The sequence below is a fragment of the Electrona antarctica genome, assembly GCF_951216825.1.
Source record: "Electrona antarctica genome assembly, chromosome: 8".
NCBI lineage: Eukaryota > Metazoa > Chordata > Actinopteri > Myctophiformes > Myctophidae > Electrona > Electrona antarctica.
Genome location: NC_136789.1, coordinates 35,449,253 through 35,471,752, shown reverse-complemented (window position 1 = coordinate 35,471,752; position 22,500 = coordinate 35,449,253). Strand labels below are relative to the sequence as shown.

Here is a 22,500-nt window from a genome sequence, read left to right as displayed (position 1 = left end):
AGTGTGGAACTATAGTGACCCTCTGGAGTGAGTGTGGAACTATAGTGACCCTATGGAGTGAGTGTGGAACTATAGTGACCCTCTGGAGTGAGTGTGGAACTATAGTGACCCTCTGGAGTGAGTGTGGAACTATATAGTGGCCCTCTGGAGTGAGTGTGGGACTATAGTGACCCTCTGGAGTGAGTGTGGAACTATAGTGGCCCTCTGGAGTGAGTGTGGAACTATATAGTGGTCCTCTGGAGTGAGTGTGGAACTATAGTGGCCCTCTGGAGTGAGTGTGGAACCATAGTGGCCCTCTGGAGTGAGTGTGGAACTATAGCGGCCCTCTGGAGTGAGTGTGGAACTATAGTGGCCCTCTGGAGTGGCCCTCTGGAGTGAGTGTGGAACTATATAGTGGCCCTCTGGAGTGAGTGTGGAACTATAGTGGCCCTCTCCCACCCCTGTGCTAGACCAGGGGTTCTCAACCCGTGGGTCGCGACCCCTCGGGGGGTCGCCAAATTATTTTGGGGGGTCCCCAATTTTTTATGAACTGAATAGCTGGAAAGTGGAAATGAAGAGTTTACATATAGTACACATAGTACATGCATACACCTTCCCTAATGATTATATCTGGTTTCAGTATTTTTTTATGGTGTATTGTCTCTATTATTAAGGTTATTGTAGCTGTCCATTTATATTGGGGGTCGGGAGGGGGCGGGGCGGGGGTCCCGAGACATTGCCAAAGCATTTCCAGGGGTCCCCAGACAAAAACATTGAGAACCCCTGTTCTTGACTTATAGATGTGTGTGTAAGTAATGTTGAGGTCAGCTGTTGAGTCACAGTAATGTACAGATGGTTGCTGGAGCAATGATGTTGAAACTCTGTTAAACATTAACGTGTGTGTGTGTGTGTGTGTGTGTGTGTGTGTGTGTGTGTGTGTGTGTGTGTGTGTGTGTGTGTGTGTGTGTGTGTGTGTGTGTGTGTGTGTGTGTGTGTGTGTGTGTGTGTGTGTGTGTGTGTGTGTGTGTGTGTGTGTGTGATGAAATCCTCTTACTGGAATATTTTGTTTGGCATCCTCCACACAAACACACACACACACACACACACTTATTGATCTATGAAGGGATGGGGAAAGTGTGTGTGTGCGTGCGTGCGCGTGCGTGCACATGTGTGTGTCAGAGGAGAGAGTGTGTATCTGTCCTCAAAATGGTTCCTTGAAGGTGTTCGAAGTGGACCCTTACAGGTTCTGGTAACTCTGTTGAACACATGGAGCCAAATGGACCCGTAGCGGTCCCTTTTGGCGCGTGTGTGTGCATGTGCGTGCGTGCGTACGTGCATTGAGCAGATAAGCTATTGATCAGTGACAGCATGCCAGTAAAGTCCAGAAGAGTCAGTCCAGTTGAAGACTGACGGAGATCTGAGACAGACAGAGATCTGAGAACAGTCAGAGGACAGTCCCGTTGAAGACAGACAGAGGACAGTCCCGTTGAAGACAGACAGAGGACAGCCCCGTTGAAGACAGACAGAGGACAGCCCCGTTGAAGACATTCAGTCTACAGAGATCAGAGAAGATGAGAGCTGTGTGGACCTGCAGCGTCCTTCTGTTTGCCTTCGTCTGCCACTCTGTCACGGTAAGCAACATGTTTTAGGCCTACTGGAAAATAACTAAAAGAAAAATCATTGTTTTGTTTGCCTGCGTGCAGGACGGTGTCACTCTCCGATCCACAAAATAGCCGATCTACAAGCTCACAACGCGTCGCGCTGCGACACGTTGTGAGCTTGTAGATCGGCTATTTTGGTCACACACACTGCGTGAAAAGAGGAGTTAACGGGCAATTATGGGCACTGTATTTTGCCCGTAAACCTCGTTTAGCAGCATATACAGTTAATATACGGTAATATACAGGTGTGGTGGTACATATACAGTTAATATACGGTAATATACAGGTGTGATGGTACAATTCGGGAGTTTACCGGAGTTTGTTTGGAAAGTTTAACGGGAGTTTCCTGTAATATACACATCCATATTCCATGCTTTTTGCACAGTGACAGCTGAGTATAAAGGAGGCCTTTCAGTCCCATCACGACTTAATGTCGCTGCTATGCCACCAAAATGTGGAACGCCCTACCAACAGTCATTAAGACATGTGAATCCGTTGACTCCTTCAAAAACCGCTCTCAAAGGGCACCTATACGGACGGCTGCAATTCGAAACTGGCCCCCGTAAAATCTGAATCCCTCTTCCCCTCACTGTCTATGTTTGTTCCCAGTTTACCTCTTTTTATGATGACTTTCCTGTTTTTGGTTCTATAGAAAGTGTATATTTGTTCGTCTCTAAATGTTATGATGAATTGATCGGTGGACCGTGTTGTAAACCAGTGTAACGCTTTATGGTGTCATCCACAGTTAACAGTTGTTGTATTGATTGATTGAGTTGTGCTTGACACGTACCCATTCTGCAAACTGTTAATAAATACTTCAATCAATCAATCAATACCTGCCAAAGTTCATTTTAGTCTAGGTATATTATAGTCTGTTTTGTAGTATAGATATAGAACGGTGTGTAATACCATGAAGTATTTTAGTCTAATAGGTATATTATAGTCTGTATTGTAGTATGGACCAATAATTTGTTGAGACTGGTCGCATGGGTGGACTAGCTGTGTCATGTAATCAATTCCCAAATAGATCTCCAAAGCTGTTGTTTTGGGGAGCGCTGATTTCAGTTCATTCAACCTCCTCTTGGGTGTTGGCTAGTGAGACGCACCCTAGGAGACATTTATACTGTGTGTTGGCTAGTGAGATGCACCCTAGGAGACATTTATACTGTGTGTTGGCTAGTGAGACGCACCCTAGGAGACATTTATACTGTGTGTTGGCTAGTGAGACGCACCCTAGGAGACATTTATACTGTGTGTTGGCTAGTGAGACGCACCCTAGGAGACATTTATACTGTGTGTTGGCTAGTGAGATGCACCCTAGGAGACATTTATACTGTGTGTTGGCTAGTGAGATGCACCCTAGGAGACATTTATACTGTGTGTTGGCTAGTGAGATGCACCCTAGGAGACATTTATACTGTGTGTTGGCTAGTGAGACGCACCCTAGGAGACATTTATACTGTGTGTTGGCTAGTGAGATGCACCCTAGGAGACATTTATACTGTGTGTTGGCTAGTGAGACGCACCCTAGGAGACATTTATACTGTGTGTTGACTAGTGAGATGCACCCTAGGAGACATTTATACTGTGTGTTGGCTAGTGAGATGCACCCTAGGAGACATTTATACTGTGTGTTGGCTAGTGAGATGCACCCTAGGAGACATTTATACTTAATTGTGTGTTGGCTAGTGAGATGCACCCTAGGAGACATTTATACTTCATTGTGTGTTGGCTAGTGAGATGCACCCTAGAAGACATTTATACTTCATTGTGTGTTGACTAGTGAGATGCACCCTAGGAGACATTAATACTTCATTGTGTGTTGACTAGTGAGATGCACCCTAGGAGACATTTATACTTCATTGTGTGTTGACTAGTGAGATGCACCCTAGGAGACATTTATACTTCATTGTGTGTTGACTAGTGAGATGCACCCTAGGAGACATTTATACTTCATTGTGTGTTGACTAGTGAGATGCACCCTAGGTACAGACCCCCAGTCTGATACTGTTGTACTGACCAACAGTATCAGACCCCCCCCCCCCCCCCCAGAAGCAAAGATTTGAGTTAAAAGAATATATATATACCCTCTGGAGTGAGTGTATATAAAAGTATATATATAAAAATATATATTCCAAATTTGCGACACATTTTCATGATTTTTCAAAAATAGCAGACCTACAAGCTCATAGCGCGCCACTCGGTGACCCACTAACACGGAACAACAACACAAAGGTTTACCCGTGGAAGAAAATACAAGATCTTCACTTTGCTACATGACTACAGACTATAGACTGGGCTCTAAATCTGACTTCCATTTCCATCTGATCCCAATCCCTTCTAGACCTATCTGTTGTACTCTTTTGTCCTCCAGGAGAGTCCAGAGGAGGCGGAGGTCGCAGGCGTACTGAAGGAGCTGATCTCCACCCTCCCTCCCACCACCCTCCCTCCCACGGTGGAGGATGAATATCTGGGCCCTGAGCAATGTCTGCAAAATAAGTAGGTGTTCTCCTTAAACCACGGAGGGCTGTAAGAGGTTTTTTCATGATGTGGGGTCCGTCCTTCCGTCTTTGTCAGGGCGGCTGTGGCTCAGGAGGTAGAGCAATCCAATCCAATCCAATCCACTTTATTTATAAAGCACATTTTTATACAACAAGGTTGAAACAAAGTGCTGTACACAAAGAAATACTAAAAATATCAGGGAAAACAAAGCAACAACAACAACAGTACATAAACAGGGCAACATAAGGACAATGCAGTGGAAGCAGCAACTCTTAATCGGTATGTTCAAAAGCCAAGGAGTACAAGTGAGTTTTCAGACGTGATTTAAACACAGACAAGGATTGCGAAGCTCTGACATGAGGTGGAAGTTCATTCCACAGTGTGGGTGCTACAACAGAAAATGACCTATCCCCCCGGGATTTCAGCTTTGATTTTGGGATTTTGAGAAGTGACTGGTCAGTCGACCTCAGGGCCCTTGTCCATACTTTGTATATGTTTATATATGTCTATGGCTTCACCTCCCAAATGTACTGTATGAATGAATGAACCTTTGTAAAGCGCTTTGAGCGAGAGTGTTACATCTCTGCAGTGAGAGTGTTAAATCTCTGCAGTGAGAGTGTTAAATCTCTGCAGTGAGAGTGTTAAATCTCTGCAGTGAGAGTGTTAAATCTCTACAGTGAGAGTGTTAAATCTCTGCAGTGAGAGTGTTAAATCTCTGCAGTGAGAGTGTTAAATCTCTGCAGTGAGAGTGTTAAATCTCTGCAGTGAGAGTGTTAAATCTCTGCAGTGAGAGTGTTAAATCTCTGCAGTGAGAGTGTTAAATCTCTGCAGTGAGAGTGTTAAATCTCTGCAGTGAGAGTGTTAAATCTCTACAGTGAGAGTGTTAAATAGTTTTATTATTTTTCTACTATCAGTAGAGGGCGCCAGTCCCATGGTTCGTGTATTTTTTTATAAGCATTGTAATCTCCATAGGGGGATTTTAGATCGCCTCATATAAGAACTGTGTTTGAAAAATAAACCGATCACCCCGGCCTTTTCACTCATATGGATATGAAGCATCGACTGAAGGGAAGGTGGAAATGTACAAATATACACAAAGAGTAACAAAATAAGCGTTAGAAACGAGCCAAACAACCCAGAGACTACATTTCCGGGTAGGCTGCATCTGCCCGCAGCCCGTCGCACAACAGAAACTGAACGTTAATTACGTTTATTTTTATTTTTATTTTATTGATATATAATGTATCGTGGTTAGTACGAGTCGAGTCACCACCAGCTGAGCTTACGTCAACGAGGAATCTCAGGAACGCAATATGTTGACAGCTGGGCGTGACGTATATGCTCAGCGACATTGCATTCATATGTAGTTTCAAGGCTTTTGCGGTCACATTAATTCCATTTTCTCCAGAAACTGGCTGTATCAAATATGAATGGACATCATTAACGACGCACAGCCACTCCCCTGACAGAAAGGCCGGGGTGGTCGGTTTATTTTTCAAACACAGTTCTTATATGAAGCGACATAAAATTGCCCTATGGAGATTTCAATACAAATAAAAAACATACATGAACCTGTGTGTTGGTGCCCTCTACTGAAAGTGACGTCAGACTTCGGTGCTCTATTCTCATCCCATGTCTCTCTCTCTCCCTCTCCCCCTCCCTCTCCCTCCCCCTCTCTCTCCCTCTATCCCCCCCCCCCTCTCTCTTCCTCTATCTCCCTCCCCCCCTCTCTCTCTCTCCCTCTCTCCCTCCCCCCCCCTCTCTCTCTCCCCCCCCGCCTCTCTCTCTCTCTCTCTCTCTCTCTCTCTCTCATCTCTCTCTCTCTCTCTCTCTCTCTCTCTCTCTCTCTCCCCAGGTACACTCGTATGTCGTGCGCCCATGTGTTCTGCCGCCCATGGGAACGCTGCATAGAGAACCAGTGTGTGTGTAAACTGCCCTATCAGTGTCCTCGAATCAACGTGACCGCCGTGTGTGGCACGGACTCTAGGAACTACCTGTCTTACTGCCAGGTGAGCTCTAGGAACTACCTGTCTCACTGCCAGGTGAGCTCTAGGAACTACCTGTCTCACTGCCAGGTGGGTTAATACCTGTCTCACTGCCAGGTGGGTTAATACCTGTCTCACTGCCAGGTGGGTTAATACCTGTCTCACTGCCAGGTGGGTTGCCAGGTGGGTTAATACCTGTCTCACTGCCAGGTGGGTTAATACCTGTCTCACTGCCAGGTGGGTTAATACCTGTCTCACTGCCAGGTGGGTTAATACCTGTCTCACTGCCAGGTGGGTTAATACATCTGTCTCACTGCCAGGTGGGTTAATACCTGTCTCACTAGGTGCGTTTCCATAAAGCCGTTTTTTATGCGCATTAAGGCTCTTGCGCAAAATCTCCTGGATGGAAACACATCAATATGCGAATAAGTCTCCATTTTTCGCAAATACACTTTTTCGCTTGGAGGTTGCGGATTTAGGCTTTTTCGAAAAAAGGGAAATGCGCAAATAGTGTATGAAAACACTTGCGGAAAAGGTTTTTAATTAGAAAGCATTGAACTCGCATTATATCGCTTTTGAACAGTTGGAAAATAAAATAAAAAACGATGGGGAGGCAGTGGAGTGAACGGTGCATGGGATGGTGGATAGAGAGAGGGAGATGATAAGGTCCCAATTTACTACTACCCGACCCGTCCGATTAATAATTGTGTAGTGTGTTCAAAGATCCCTTATGAAGTCTGAATCCTCCCGAGTTGATCGGGGCGCTCCGATCATTTTGATATCTGGATCGCTACTGTATGATGCAAGACACACACACACACACACACACACACACACACACACACACGTGGACTACGAGTAGCGTAGTAGACTAAACTTTTATATATAGCTGCCGGGTCCCTGCAGGCTATTCGATTTCGATCCATGCATATGCTTCATCTATTCTTATATATTTATATTCATTGCATAAGATAAGCAACCTAAACGTGTAGGCTATAGGCTATATAGCCGATGAAACAAGTTATTCACAACTGTTTGCAGCTGCAATCAATCAATTTACAGTATAAACGACCAGTATGCTCCAATCGAGTCCCGCGACATACAGGTATAGGCTACATGTGCCCCGAATATATTAAGACAAGCATTACACAACAAATCGTTCTTTGACTGTAAAGAAAGCCCATCAAATCCCTGAATCAATGGTGTGAACATGGATTAGGACTATACTTTACATAAGGCTCACTTTGCTGGAAAAACAGTGCCAACTACTGCATATCTAATGAACTTATGTCATATGCGCATTTTATCAGTTTAATGGAAACACCGACAATTCGCTTTTCTTTTTCGACTTAATGAACATACGCTTCCTTTTTTCGCAAAGGCTTAATGGAACCGCACCTACTGCCAGGTGGGTTAACACCTGTCTCACTGTCAGGTGGGTTAATACCTGTCTCACTGCCAGGTGGGTTAATACCTGTCTCACTGCCAGGTGGGTTAATACCTGTCTCACTGCCAGGTGGGTTAATACCTGTCTCACTGCCAGGTGGGTTAATACCTGTCTCACTGCCAGGTGGGTTAATACCTGTCTCACTGCCAGGTGGGTTAATACCTGTCTCACTGCCAGGTGGGTTAATACCTGTCTCACTGCCAGGTCCGTCGACTAAAACTAAGATGAAAAGTGTTCGTTGACTATACCTTTTTTCACTGGCAAAAACTAAATGAAAACTAAGTTATGTTAAGTTATATTAACAATTTCGTCAACAAATAAAAACTAGACTAAAATGTAAGGAAGGGACTAGTGGACAAGAGATCCAGTAAGAAGGGACTAGTGGACAAGAGATCCACTAGGAAGGGACTAGTGGACAAGAGATCCAGTTTAAGTCATTTTATCCTTGGTTGCATGCCGAAAATAGCAGATCTACAAGCTCGAGCTCTACGAGGTTGTAGATCGGCTATTTTCAGCAAGTGTAAAATCAGCCATTTCGACGTCATCAAGGCCCGCCAAAATACATTTCAGTCGACTAAATCAACTGTAGATTTAGTCGACTAAAATCTTATGATATTTAGTCGACTAAAACTAGACTAAAACTAAAACATTCCAGGTGACTAAAATGTGACTGAAACTAAATGAAAACTATTGAAGAACTATTGACACTAAAATGTGCTTCCTCAGTGGATTAAATGACTTCAGTAGTGAGAATATAGCCGACCTACAATAACATCACAATTAGGTGCATAAACTATAGTTTTCATAAACTATTTGAAATTTGGGGGATATTTGTGAAAATACTACTACTTAAAGCTCACAACGCGGTGCATCATGACATCTAATGAGCCTCTAGATTGGCTTTTAATTTTTGTCCTATTTTTGAAATTGGGGATTTATTTACTTTTGGAAGATCTTCGCACGTTTTCTTTTTTTGTTCGAATAATGTACAAATATGTATGAACAGGAAGGACTGTAGTGTCAGTTGTATCCAATGTACTCTGTGAAATGTGTCATATAATCCCATATGGGATGGGCCAAAGTGGCATGACACGAAAATAAATATTGCATTCATTCATTCATTCATTCATTCATTCATTCATTCATTCATTCATTCATACCCAAAACAGCAGGAAGACAAAACGGTAGCAGGTTGAAAGTGTTTGAAGTTAAAGTGACCACTTGTATACTTGTCTGACTTGTATACTTGCCTGTCTGTCTGTCTGTCTGCCTGCCTGCCTGCCTGCCTGCCTGCCTGCCTGCCTGCCTGCCTGCCTGCCTGCCTGCCTGCCTGCCTGCCTGCCTGCCTGCCTGCCTGTCTGTCTGTCCATCAGGCTATGGCTATCTCTTGTCGGTTCGGAAGACCTACGATGTCCCATTTTGGAAGCAACTGTAACAGTAAGTAAACACCCCTCATGGCTAATAAGACAAATATGCCTTAAAACTGGTTCACAGCTAGATGGCGCCAGAGCTCTACCCCTGAAAGTGCCAGCCGTTTTTGGGAAAAAAACACCAAAAATGGCCGACAATCAGTTCCGGTTCAAACCATAGTAAACATCCGCTGCTCTTACGGGAGTGGATGAATATCGCATTTTGAGCAGATTATGAGCCGTAATGGATATAAAGACCACGTGCGTGCGTGCACGAGCATGCATGCGAGTATTTTGGCCATTTTTAGGTAAATGTTACGGACCGTTAGCATAAAATGCTAAATCATGCTAATCATATATTTTTTCCCGCTGGATTATGGGGAATAAAAGGAATCTCGGGATTCCGGGCATCTTCAACCGCTTATCCGTAGTCGGGTCGCGGGGGCAATAGCTCCTCCAGAGAGCTCCAGACATCCCTCTCCAGAGCAACATTAGTGACTTCCTCCTGGGGGATTCCGAGACGTTTCAAGACCAGTGAGTCGATGTAATCCCTCCATCTGCGCCTTGGTCTGCCCCGGGGTCTCCTCCCAGTGGGACGTGCGTCGAGGACCTCCCTAGGGAGACGCCCGAGAGGCATCCTAACCAGATGTGTCGAGGACCTCCCTAGGGAGACGCCAGAGAGGCATCCTAACCAGATGCCCGAACCACCTAAGCTGGCTCCTTTCCAGGCGAAGAAGCAGCGACTCTACTCCCGAGTCTCTCTTGTGTGACTGAACTTCTCACCCTATCTCTAAGGGAGATGCCAGCCACCCGTCGGAGAAAACTCATTTCGGCCGCTTGTATTCGCAACCTTATTCTTTCGGTCATGACCCACACTTCATGACCATAGGTGAGAGTAGGAACACTTCATGACCATAGGTGAGAGTAGGAACACTTCATGACCATAGGTGAGAGTAGGAACACTTCATGACCATAGGTGAGAGTAGGAACACTTCATGACCATAGGTGAGAGTAGGAACACTTCATGACCATAGGTGAGAGTAGGAACCCTTCATGACCATAGGTGAGAGTAGGAACACTTCATGACCATAGGTGAGAGTAGGAACAAAGATTGCTCCGTAGACAGAGAGCTTTGCCTTCTGGCTCAACTCTCTTTTCGTCACAACAGTGAGTGGTACAGCGACTGCAACACCCCTGCCGCTCCGATTCCCCGGCTGATCTCCTTCTCCGTTCTCCCCTCACTCGTGAACAAGACCCCGAGATACTTAAACTCCTTCAGCTTTTAATTTATTTCGCGCCTACCGAGTGGGCTTGTAGATCTGCTATTTTTCAATAGCTAAAGTATAACATAATGTTTAAAACACCAAAAGGGGTTCCCGCCCAAAATGGGTTAAGGTCTAGCCCTATGGAATGTATATAATGCACATGCTAATAAAAACAACTTAATACTTCCTAAGGTTAATATGAGCATCAAATTAATATTTTTAAATAATTTGTATTAGCACGTGCATTCCACCCAGTATATTCCATAGGGCTGGACCACACATGGACATATGACATCGTCAACCTGCGACAGGAGCAGTTCCTATTGAGTGAAATATTCCCTTTTTATGAAAGAAATAAAATGTTTTATTTGTTTTTAATTTTAGTTATAGAGGATAGTATAATGTTTTTAAGGCATAGTTGTCTCATTAGCCAGGGATCCTTTTAAACGTTATCAAAAACGGCAAATTAAACAATGAAAACATGAATTAAACAATGAAATCATGAATTAAACAATGCAATCATGAATTAAACCATGAAATCATGAATTAAACAATGACAACATGAATTAAACAATGAAATCATGAATGAATCAATGAGAACATTAATTAATCAATGAGAACATTAATTAAACAATGAAATCATGAATTAAACAATGACAACATGAATTAAACAATGAAATCATGAATTAAACAATGAAATCATGAATTAAACAATGAAATCATGAATCAATCAATGAGAACATTAATTAAACAATGACATCATGAATTAAACAATGAGAACATTAATTAAACAATGAAATCATGAATTAAACAATGACAACATGAATTAAACAATGAAATCATGAATTAAACAATGAGAACACAACTGGTGTTTGGGAGGGAAAGAGGTCATTAAAACACAATCAGTGCCGGAAGTCCTTCAAAATAGGAGCTCTGGGGTGCCGGAACAACATGGCCACTTTTACTCGGAAACCCACGACCCAGAAACAATCCACTAAAAAAAGTTTACTTTACAGAGCTAGCTTACATTGCGATCGTTTTAGTTTATACGATATATGATCCAAAAAGCGTTCATATTTTGCGGGAGAGACGGATGAGGAGCAGAAATGAAGCGCCATATATCGATCCGTTCAACACCACGGAGAGCGCCCTGGATTAGGAGAGACGAGTCATTCTTTCCTCCGCGCTAACGGCTAAGTCTATGGTAAGCTAACAATTGCCTAGAGTGTAGCATACGGTGGCCGAAAGGTGAATTGACAAATAAAAAAAAGGAAAAAATTCAGAATATTCTTATCTCGCCCCGTATCATTGAGGATGCGCTAGGACGTCCTCACACGTCGGATGTACGCGTCGATTGGGACCGTCCTATGTACGGAAACGGTTAAAGAGGTCTCTCTCTCTGTCTGTATCTCTCTCTGTCTCTCTCTCTCTATCTCTGTCTCTCTCTCTCTCTGTCTCTCTCTCTATCTCTCTCTCTCTCTCTGTCTCTCTCTCTGTCTCTCTCTCTCTATATCTCTCTCTCTGTCTCTGTCTCTCTCTCTCTCTCTCTCTCTCTCTCTCTCTCTCTCTCTGTCTCTGTCTCTGTCTCTGTCTCTGTCTCTCTCTCTCTCTCTCTCTCTCTCTCTCTCTCTCTCTCTCTCTCTCTCTCTAGGTAAGTTCCGTATGAACACAGAGTTGGGGGTTGTTAAGATGTATCTTCCCAGCGACACCGCAGGCAGCAAGACAGGTATAGTACTGTACTGTTATCATAATGTTAATTAACACACAGAGGTACTGTACTGTACTGTTATCATAATGTTAATTAACCCACAGAGGTACTGTACTGTTATCATAATGTTAATTAACCCACAGAGGTATTGTACTGTACTGTTATCATAATGTTAATTAACCCACAGAGGTATTGTACTGTTATCATAATGTGAATTAACCCACAGAGGTATTGTACTGTTATCATAATGTTAATTAACCCATTCTGGGCGGGAACCCCTTTTGGTGTTGTAAGCACTATGTCAGGGGTGGGCAACTTTGACGATGGAGAGGACCACTATAGTTCCACACTCACTCCAGAGGACCACTATAGTTCCACACTCACTCCAGAGGACCACTATAGTTCCACACTCACTCCAGAGGACCACTATAGTTCCACACTCACTCCAGAGGACCACTATAGTTCCACACTCACTCCAGAGGACCACTATAGTCCCACACTCACTCCAGAGGACCACTATAGTTCCACACTCACTCCAGAGGGCCACTATAGTTCCACACTCACTCCAGAGGACCACTATAGTTCCACACTCACTCCAGAGGGCCACTATAGTTCCACACTCACTCCAGAGGACCACTATAGTTCCACACTCACTCCAGAGGACCACTATAGTTCCACACTCCCTCCAGAGGACCACTATAGTTCCACACTCACTCCAGAGGGCCACTATAGTCCCACACTCACTCCAGAGGACCACTATAGTCCCACACTCACTCCAGAGGACCACTATAGTTCCACACTCCCTCCAGAGGACCACTATAGTTCCACACTCACTCCAGAGGACCACTATAGTCCCACACTCACTCCAGAGGACCACTATAGTCCCACACTCACTCCAGAGGACCACTATAGTCCCACACTCACTCCAGAGGACCACTATAGTTCCACACTCCCTCCAGAGGACCACTATAGTTCCACACTCACTCCAGAGGACCACTATAGTTCCACACTCACTCCAGAGGACCACTATAGTTCCACACTCACTCCAGAGGACCACTATAGTCCCACACTCACTCCAGAGGACCACTATAGTCCCACACTCACTCCAGAGGACCACTATAGTCCCACACTCACTCCAGAGGACCACTATAGTTCCACACTCCCTCCAGAGGACCACTATAGTTCCACACTCACTCCAGAGGACCACTATAGTTCCACACTCACTCCAGAGGACCACTATAGTTCCACACTCACTCCAGAGGACCACTATAGTCCCACACTCACTCCAGAGGACCACTATAGTTCCACACTCACTCCAGAGGACCACTATAGTTCCACACTCACTCCAGAGGACCACTATAGTTCCACACTCACTCCAGAGGACCACTATAGTTCCACACTCACTCCAGAGGACCACTATAGTTCCACACTCACTCCAGAGGACCACTATAGTTCCACACTCACTCCAGAGGACCACTATAGTTCCACACTCACTCCAGAGGACCACTATAGTTCCACACTCACTCCAGAGGGCCACTATAGTTCCACACTCACTCCAGAGGACCACTATAGTTCCACACTCACTCCAGAGGGCCTCTATAGTTCCACACTCACTCCAGAGGACCACTATAGTTCCACACTCACTCCAGAGGACCACTATAGTTCCACACTCACTCCAGAGGACCACTATAGTTCCACACTCACTCCAGAGGACCACTATAGTTCCACACTCACTCCAGAGGACCACTATAGTTCCACACTCACTCCAGAGGACCACTATAGTTCCACACTCACTCCAGAGGACCACTATAGTTCCACACTCACTCCAGAGGGCCACTATAGTTCCACACTCACTCCAGAGGACCACTATAGTTCCACACTCACTCCAGAGGGCCTCTATAGTTCCACACTCACTCCAGAGGGCCTCTATAGTTCCACACTCACTCCAGACGGCCACTATAGTTCCACACTCACTCCAGAGGACCACTATAGTTCCACACTCACTCCAGAGGACCACTATAGTTCCACACTCACTCCAGAGGGCCACTATAGTTCCACACTCACTCCAGAGGACCACTATAGTTCCACACTCACTCCAGAGGACCACTATAGTTCCACACTCACTCCAGAGGACCACTATAGTTCCACACTCACTCCAGACGGCCACTATAGTTCCACACTCACTCCAGAGGACCACTATAGTTCCACACTCACTCCAGAGGACCACTATAGTTCCACACTCACTCCAGAGGGCCACTATAGTTCCACACTCACTCCAGAGGGCCACTATAGTTCCACACTCACTCCAGAGGACCACTATAGTTCCACACTCACTCCAGAGGGCCACTATAGTTCCACACTCACTCCAGAGGACCACTATAGTTCCACACTCACTCCAGAGGACCACTATAGTTCCACACTCACTCCAGAGGGCCACTATAGTTCCACACTCACTCCAGAGGACCACTATAGTTCCACACTCACTCCAGAGGACCACTATAGTTCCACACTCACTCCAGAGGGCCACTATAGTTCCACACTCACTCCAGAGGGCCACTATAGTTCCACACTCACTCCAGAGGGCCACTATAGTTCCACACTCACTCCAGAGGACCACTATAGTTCCACACTCACTCCAGAGGACCACTATAGTTCCACACTCACTCCAGAGGGCCACTATAGTTCCACACTCCCTCCAGAGGACCACTATAGTTCCACACTCACTCCAAAGGGCCACTATAGTTCCACACTCCCTCCAGAGGACCACTATAGTTCCACACTCACTCCAAAGGGCCACTATAGTTCCACACTCACTCCAGAGGACCACTATAGTTCCACACTCCCTCCAGAGGACCACTATAGTTCCACACTCCCTCCAGAGGGCCGCTATAGTTCCACACTCACTCCAGAGGACCACTATAGTTCCACACTCACTCCAGAGGACCACTATAGTTCCACACTCACTCCAGAGGACCACTATAGTTCCACACTCACTCCAGAGGACCACTATAGTTCCACACTCACTCCAGAGGACCACTATAGTCCCACACTCACTCCAGAGGGCCACTATAGTTCCACACTCACTCCAGAGGACCACTATAGTTCCACACTCACTCCAGAGGACCACTATAGTTCCACACTCACTCCAGAGGGCCACTATAGTTCCACACTCCCTCCAGAGGACCACTATAGTTCCACACTCACTCCAAAGGGCTACTATAGTTCCACACTCACTCCAGAGGACCACTATAGTTCCACACTCCCTCCAGAGGACCACTATAGTTCCACACTCCCCCAGAGGGCCGCTATAGTTCCACACTCGCTCCAGAGGACCACTATAGTTCCACACTCACTCCAGAGGACCACTATAGTTCCACACTCACTCCAGAGGACCACTATAGTTCCACACTCACTCCAGAGGACCACTATAGTTCCACACTCACTCCAGAGGACCACTATAGTTCCACACTCACTCCAGAGGACCACTATAGTTCCACACTCACTCCAGAGGGCCACTATAGTTCCACACTCACTCCAGAGGGCCACTATAGTTCCACACTCACTCCAGAGGACCACTATAGTTCCACACTCACTCCAGAGGACCACTATAGTTCCACACTCACTCCAGAGGGCCACTATAGTTCCACACTCACTCCAGAGGGCCGCTATAGTTCCACACTCACTCCAGAGGACCACTATAGTTCCACACTCACTCCAGAGGACCACTATAGTTCCACACTCACTCCAGAGGACCACTATAGTTCCACACTCGCTCCAGAGGACCACTATAGTTCCACACTCACTCCAGAGGACCACTATAGTTCCACACTCACTCCAGAGGACCACTATAGTTCCACACTCACTCCAGAGGGCCACTATAGTTCCACACTCACTCCAGAGGGCCACTATAGTTCCACACTCACTCCAGAGGACCACTATAGTTCCACACTCACTCCAGAGGACCACTATAGTTCCACACTCACTCCAGAGGGCCACTATAGTTCCACACTCACTCCAGAGGACCACTATAGTTCCACACTCACTCCAGAGGGCCACTATAGTTCCACACTCACTCCAGAGGACCACTATAGTTCCACCCTCACTCCAGAGGACCACTATAGTTCCACCCTCACTCCAGAGGGCCACTATAGTTCCACACTCCCTCCAGAGGGCCACTATAGTTCCACACTCACTCCAGAGGACCACTATAGTTCCACACTCACTCCAGAGGGCCACTATAGTTCCACACTCCCTCCAGAGGGCCACTATAGTTCCACACTCACTCCAGAGGACCACTATAGTTCCACACTCACTCCAGAGGGCCACTATAGTTCCACACTCACTCCAGAGGGCCACTATAGTTCCACACTCACTCCAGAGGGCCACTATAGTTCCACACTCACTCCAGAGGACCACTATAGTTCCACACTCACTCCAGAGGGCCACTATAGTTCCACACTCACTCCAGAGGGCCACTATAGTTCCACACTCACTCCAGAGGGCCACTATAGTTCCACACTCACTCCAGAGGGCCACTATAGTTCCACACTCACACCAGAGGACCACTATAGTTCCACACTCACTCCAGAGGGCCACTATAGTTCCACACTCACACCAGAGGACCACTATAGTTCCACACTCACTCCAGAGGGCCACTATAGTTCCACACTCACACCAGAGGGCCACTATAGTTCCACACTCACACCAGAGGCCCACTATAGTTCCACACTCACACCAGAGGACCACTATAGTTCCACACTCACACCAGAGGACCACTATAGTTCCACACTCACTCCAGAGGACCACTATAGTTCCACACTCACTCCAGAGGGCCACTATAGTTCCACACTCACACCAGAGGACCACTATAGTTCCACACTCACTCCAGAGGGCCACTATAGTTCCACACTCACTCCAGAGGACCACTATAGTTCCACACTCACACCAGAGGACCACTATAGTTCCACACTCACTCCAGAGGGCCACTATAGTTCCACACTCACACCAGAGGACCACTATAGTTCCACACTCACTCCAGAGGGCCACTATAGTTCCACACTCACACCAGAGGACCACTATAGTTCCACACCTCACTCCAGAGGGCCACTATAGTTTCCACACTCACTCCAGAGGACCACTATAGTTCCACACTCACTCCAGAGGACCACTATAGTTCCACACTCACTCCAGAGGGCCACTATAGTTCCACACTCACTCCAGAGGGCCACTATAGTTCCACACTCACTCCAGAGGACCACTATAGTTCCACACTCACTCCAGAGGGCCACTATAGTTCCACACTCACTCCAGAGGGCCACTATAGTTCCACACTCACTCCAGAGGGCCACTATAGTTCCACACTCACTCCAGAGGGCCACTATAGTTCCACACTCACTCCAGAGGACCACTATAGTTCCACACTCACTCCAGAGGGCCACTATAGTTCCACACTCACTCCAGAGGGCCACTATAGTTCCACACTCACTCCAGAGGGCCACTATAGTTCCACACTCACTCCAGAGGGCCACTATAGTTCCACACTCACTCCAGAGGACCACTATAGTTCCACACTCACTCCAGAGGGCCACTATAGTTCCACACTCACTCCAGAGGGCCACTATAGTTCCACACTCACTCCAGAGGACCACTATAGTTCCACACTCACTCCAGAGGGCCACTATAGTTCCACACTCACTCCAGAGGACCACTATAGTTCCACACTCACTCCAGAGGACCACTATAGTTCCACACTCACTCCAGAGGGCCACTATAGTTCCACACTCACTCCAGAGGGCCACTATAGTTCCACACTCACTCCAGAGGACCACTATAGTTCCACACTCACTCCAGAGGACCACTATAGTTCCACACTCACTCCAGAGGGCCACTATAGTTCCACACTCACTCCAGAGGGCCACTATAGTTCCACACTCACTCCAGAGGGCCACTATAGTTCCACACTCACACCAGAGGACCACTATAGTTCCACACTCACTCCAGAGGGCCACTATAGTTCCACACTCACTCCAGAGGACCACTATAGTTCCACACTCACTCCAGAGGACCACTATAGTTCCACACTCACTCCAGAGGGCCACTATAGTTCCACACTCACTCCAGAGGGCCACTATAGTTCCACACTCACTCCAGAGGACCACTATAGTTCCACACTCACTCCAGAGGACCACTATAGTTCCACACTCACTCCAGAGGGCCACTATAGTTCCACACTCACTCCAGAGGGCCACTATAGTTCCACACTCACTCCAGAGGGCCACTATAGTTCCACACTCACTCCAGAGGGCCACTATAGTTCCACACTCACTCCAGAGGACCACTATAGTTCCACACTCACTCCAGAGGGCCACTATAGTTCCACACTCACTCCAGAGGGCCACTATATTTCCACACTCACTCCAGAGGGCCACTATAGTTCCACACTCACTCCAGAGGGCCACTATATTTCCACACTCACTCCAGAGGGTCACTATAGTTCCACACTCACTCCAGAGGGCCACTATAGTTCCACACTCACTCCAGAGGGCCACTATAGTTCCACACTCACTCCAGAGGGCCACTATAGTTCCACACTCACTCCAGACGGCCACTGTATTTCCTCACTCACTCCAGAGGGCCACGTTGCATATTACTGTCGTAGCAAAAATAGCCGATCTACATGTAGATTGTAGATCAGCTATTTTTGCTATATTTGAATTGAAAACCTGAATTTTTTTTTTGCTATTTTTGAATTGGAATCCTGAAAAGTAAAATTTGTATTTAATTTCAAATACATTTCGTTATAGTTATGTTAACTTTATGAACTAAATACAAATACATTGGACAATAACATTTAAATACTGCTCATTAATCGTTTACCCGCCAGGAACATAGGAATATTAACACGTAGAATCTTGTAGCCTGCCACAAACGGAAAAGCCGTTTTAACAGCGATGTATTCATTAATGCATGTTTTAATACGATCGTATCGAAATCTACCGTCCGTTAGCTTTGTTATGCTTCTGACACAATGGGCGCGGCCATTTTGAAAATGCGCGCGCATCCACTAACATTGCCGGCTCTGTTTTCAGACGGCTTTATCTCACAGAAGCGACATTGCAGAGGACGCTTTGTCCCAGACAAGCGTTTTCAACGGCCTGTAGCAGGCGCTGTGATACTCGCGGTCCACTTTTTCCACCACCGACCGAGAGAACGAGCACCAGCTTCGTCAACACACACGGAATGGTTTCATAGTAAAATGCGATACGGATATTTGGCTCTTCAAAGTAAGTGTCACGCGTGATTAAACCATGGCAATACGCAATCGAGGGATTAATTAATGGCGGCAGGCTAAGAGTTAAGCTACTAAAGCTGGTCATGTTTGCATGATTGGAATTGTAACTGTAACTGAAATAGAAGAGCTTTATCAGTATCCCAATATTAACCTGAGGGCCGCATTAAGTGAAGGTGGGGGCCGCATGTGGCCCCCGGGCCGCCAGTTGCCCATGTATGCACTATGTTATGCTTTAGCTATTGAAAAATAGCAGATCTACAACCTCGTAGCGCGGCACCGAGTCTTAAACCCTATGTAACCTCTCCTCTCTCCTCTCCTCTCTCTGGCTGCATTAAACCCTATGTAACGTCTCCTCTCCTCCCCTCTCTCTGGCTGCATTAAACCCTATGTAACGTCTCCTCTCCTCTCCTCTCCTCTCCTCTCTCTGGCTGCATTAAACCCTATGTAACCTCTCCTCTCCTCTCTCTGGCTGCATTAAACCCTATGTAACCTCTCCTCTCCTCTCCTCTCCTCTCTCTGGCTGCATTAAACCCTATGTAACCTCTTCTCTCTCCTCTCCTCTCCTCTCTCTGGCTGCATTAAACCCTATGTAACCTCTTCTCTCTCATCTCCTCTCTCTGGCTGCATTAAACCCTATGTAACGTCTCCTCTCCTCTCTCCTCTCCTCTCTCTGGCTGCATTAAACCCTATGTAACCTCTTCTCTCTCCTCTCCTCTCTCTGGCTGCATTAAACCCTATGTAACGTCTCCTCTCCTCTCTCTGGCTGCATTAAACCCTATGTAACGTCTCCTCTCCTCTCCTCTCCTCTCTCTGGCTGCATTAAACCCTATGTAACGTCTCCTCTCCTCTCCTCTCCTCTCCTCTCTCTGGCTGCATTAAACCCTATGTAACGTCTCCTCTCCTCTCTCCTCTCCTCTCTCTGGCTGCATTAAACCCTATGTAACGTCTCCTCTCCTCTCTCCTCTCCTCTCTCTGGCTGCATTAAACCCTATGTAACGTCTCCTCTCCTCTCTCCTCTCCTCTCTCTGGCTGCATTAAACCCTATGTAACCTCTTCTCTCTCCTCTCCTCTCTCTGGCTGCATTAAACCCTATGTAACCGTCTCCTCTCCTCTCTCTGGCTGCATTAAACCCTATGTAACGTCTCCTCTCCTCTCCTCTCCTCTCTCTGGCTGCATTAAACCCTATGTAACGTCTCCTCTCCTCTCCTCTCCTCTCCTCTCTCTGGCTGCATTAAACCCTATGTAACGTCTCCTCTCCTCTCTCCTCTCCTCTCTCTGGCTGCATTAAACCCTATGTAACGTCTCCTCTCCTCTCTCCTCTCCTCTCTCTGGCTGCATTAAACCCTATGTAACGTCTCCTCTCCTCTCCTCTCCTCTCCTCTCTCTGGCTGCATTAAACCCTATGTAACGTCTCCTCCTCTCCTCTCCTCTCCTCTCCTCTCCTCTCCTCTCCTCTCCTCTCCTCTCTCTGGCTGCATTAAACCCTATGTAACCTCTCCTCTCCTCTCCTCTCCTCCCCTCTCTCTGGCTGCATTAAACAATATGTAACGTCTCCTCTCCTCTCCTCTCCTCTCTCTGGCTGCATTAAACCCTATGTAACGTCTCCTCTCCTCTCTCCTCTCCTCTCTCTGGCTGCATTAAACCCTATGTAACGTCTCCTCTCCTCTCCTCTCCTCTCTCTGGCTGCATTAAACCCTATGTAACGTCTCCTCTCCTCTCCTCTCTCCTCTCCTCTCTCTGGCTGCATTAAACCCTATGTAACGTCTCCTCTCCTCTCCTCTCCTCTCCTCTCCTCTCCTCTCCTCTCCTCTCCTCTCCTCTCCTCTCCTCTCCTCTCCTCTCCTCTCCTCTCCTCTCCTCTCCTCTCCTCTCCTCTCCTCTCTCTGGCTGCATTAAACCCTATGTAACCTCTCCTCTCCTCTCCTCTCCTCTCCTCTCCTCTCCTCTCCTCTCCTCTCCTCTCCTCTCCTCTCCTCTCCTCTCCTCTCCTCTCCTCTCCTCTCCTCTCCTCTCCTCTCTCTGGCTGCATTAAACCCTATGTAACGTCTCCTCTCCTCTCCTCTCCTCTCCTCTCCTCTCCTCTCCTCTCCTCTCCTCTCCTCTCCTCTCCTCTCCTCTCCTCTCCTCTCCTCTCCTCTCTCTGGCTGCATTAAACCCTATGTAACCTCTCCTCTCCTCTCCTCTCCTCTCCTCTCCTCTCCTCTCCTCTCCTCTCCTCTCCTCTCCTCTCCTCTCCTCTCCTCTCCTCTCTCTGGCTGCATTAAACCCTATGTAACCTCTCCTCTCCTCTCCTCTCCTCTCCTCTCCTCTCCTCTCCTCTCCTCTCCTCTCCTCTCCTCTCCTCTCCTCTCCTCTCTCTGGCTGCATTAAACCCTATGTAACCTCTCCTCTCCTCTCCTCTCCTCTCCTCTCTCTGGCTGCATTAAACCCTATGTAACGTCTCCTCTCCTCTCCTCTCCTCTCCTCTCCTCTCCTCTCCTCTCCTCTCCTCTCCTCTCCTCTCCTCTCCTCTCCTCTCCTCTCCTCTCCTCTCCTCTCCTCTCCTCTCTCTGGCTGCATTAAACCTTATGTATCCTCTCCTCTCCTCTCCTCCCCTCTCTCTGGCTTTATTAAACCCTATGTAACCTCTCCTCTCCTCTCTCTGGCTGCATTAAACCCTATGTAACGTTTCCTCTCCTCTCTCCTCTCCTCTCTCTGGCTGCATTAAACCCTATGTAACGTTTCCTCTCCTCTCCTCTCCTCTCTCTGGCTGCATTAAACCCTATGTAACGTTTCCTCTCCTCTCTCCTCTCCTCTCTCTGGCTGCATTAAACCCTATGTAACGTCTCCTCTCCTCTCCTCTCCTCTCTCTGGCTGCATTAAACCCTATGTAACGTCTCCTCTCCTCTCCTCTCCTCTCTCTGGCTGCATTAAACCCTATGTAACCTCTCCTCTCCTCTCTCTGGCTGCATTAAACCCTATGTAACCTCTCCTCTCCTCTCTCTGGCTGCATTAAACCCTATGTAACCTCTCCTCTCCTCTCTCTGGCTGCATTAAACCCTATGTAACCTCTCCTCTCCTCTCCTCTCTCTGGCTGCATTAAACCCTATGTAACGTCTCCTCTCCTCTCCTCTCCTCTCCTCTCTCCTCTCCTCTCTCTGGCTGCATTAAACCCTATGTAACGTCTCCTCTCCTCTCCTCTCCTCTCCTCTCCTCTCCTCTCCTCTCCTCTCCTCTCCTCTCCTCTCCTCTCCTCTCCTCTCCTCTCTCTGGC

At 47.0% G+C, this 22,500-nt stretch overlaps 1 protein-coding gene across 1 annotated transcript in view; it reads left to right on the top strand.

Moving 5' to 3' along the window:
* Positions 1-1,550: 1,550 nt before the first annotated feature.
* Positions 1,551-22,500, top strand: part of LOC306928737 (complement factor I-like) — a gene marked incomplete at its 5' end in the record, with an annotated part of 43,774 nt that continues 22,824 nt past the window's right edge. The window contains 3 exons of the mRNA XM_079509010.1: positions 1,551-1,610; positions 4,015-4,095; positions 6,086-6,217. Coding sequence (XP_079365136.1) covers positions 1,551-1,610; positions 4,015-4,095; positions 6,086-6,217 — 273 coding nt within the window. The remainder of the gene's footprint in view (positions 1,611-4,014; positions 4,096-6,085; positions 6,218-22,500) is intronic.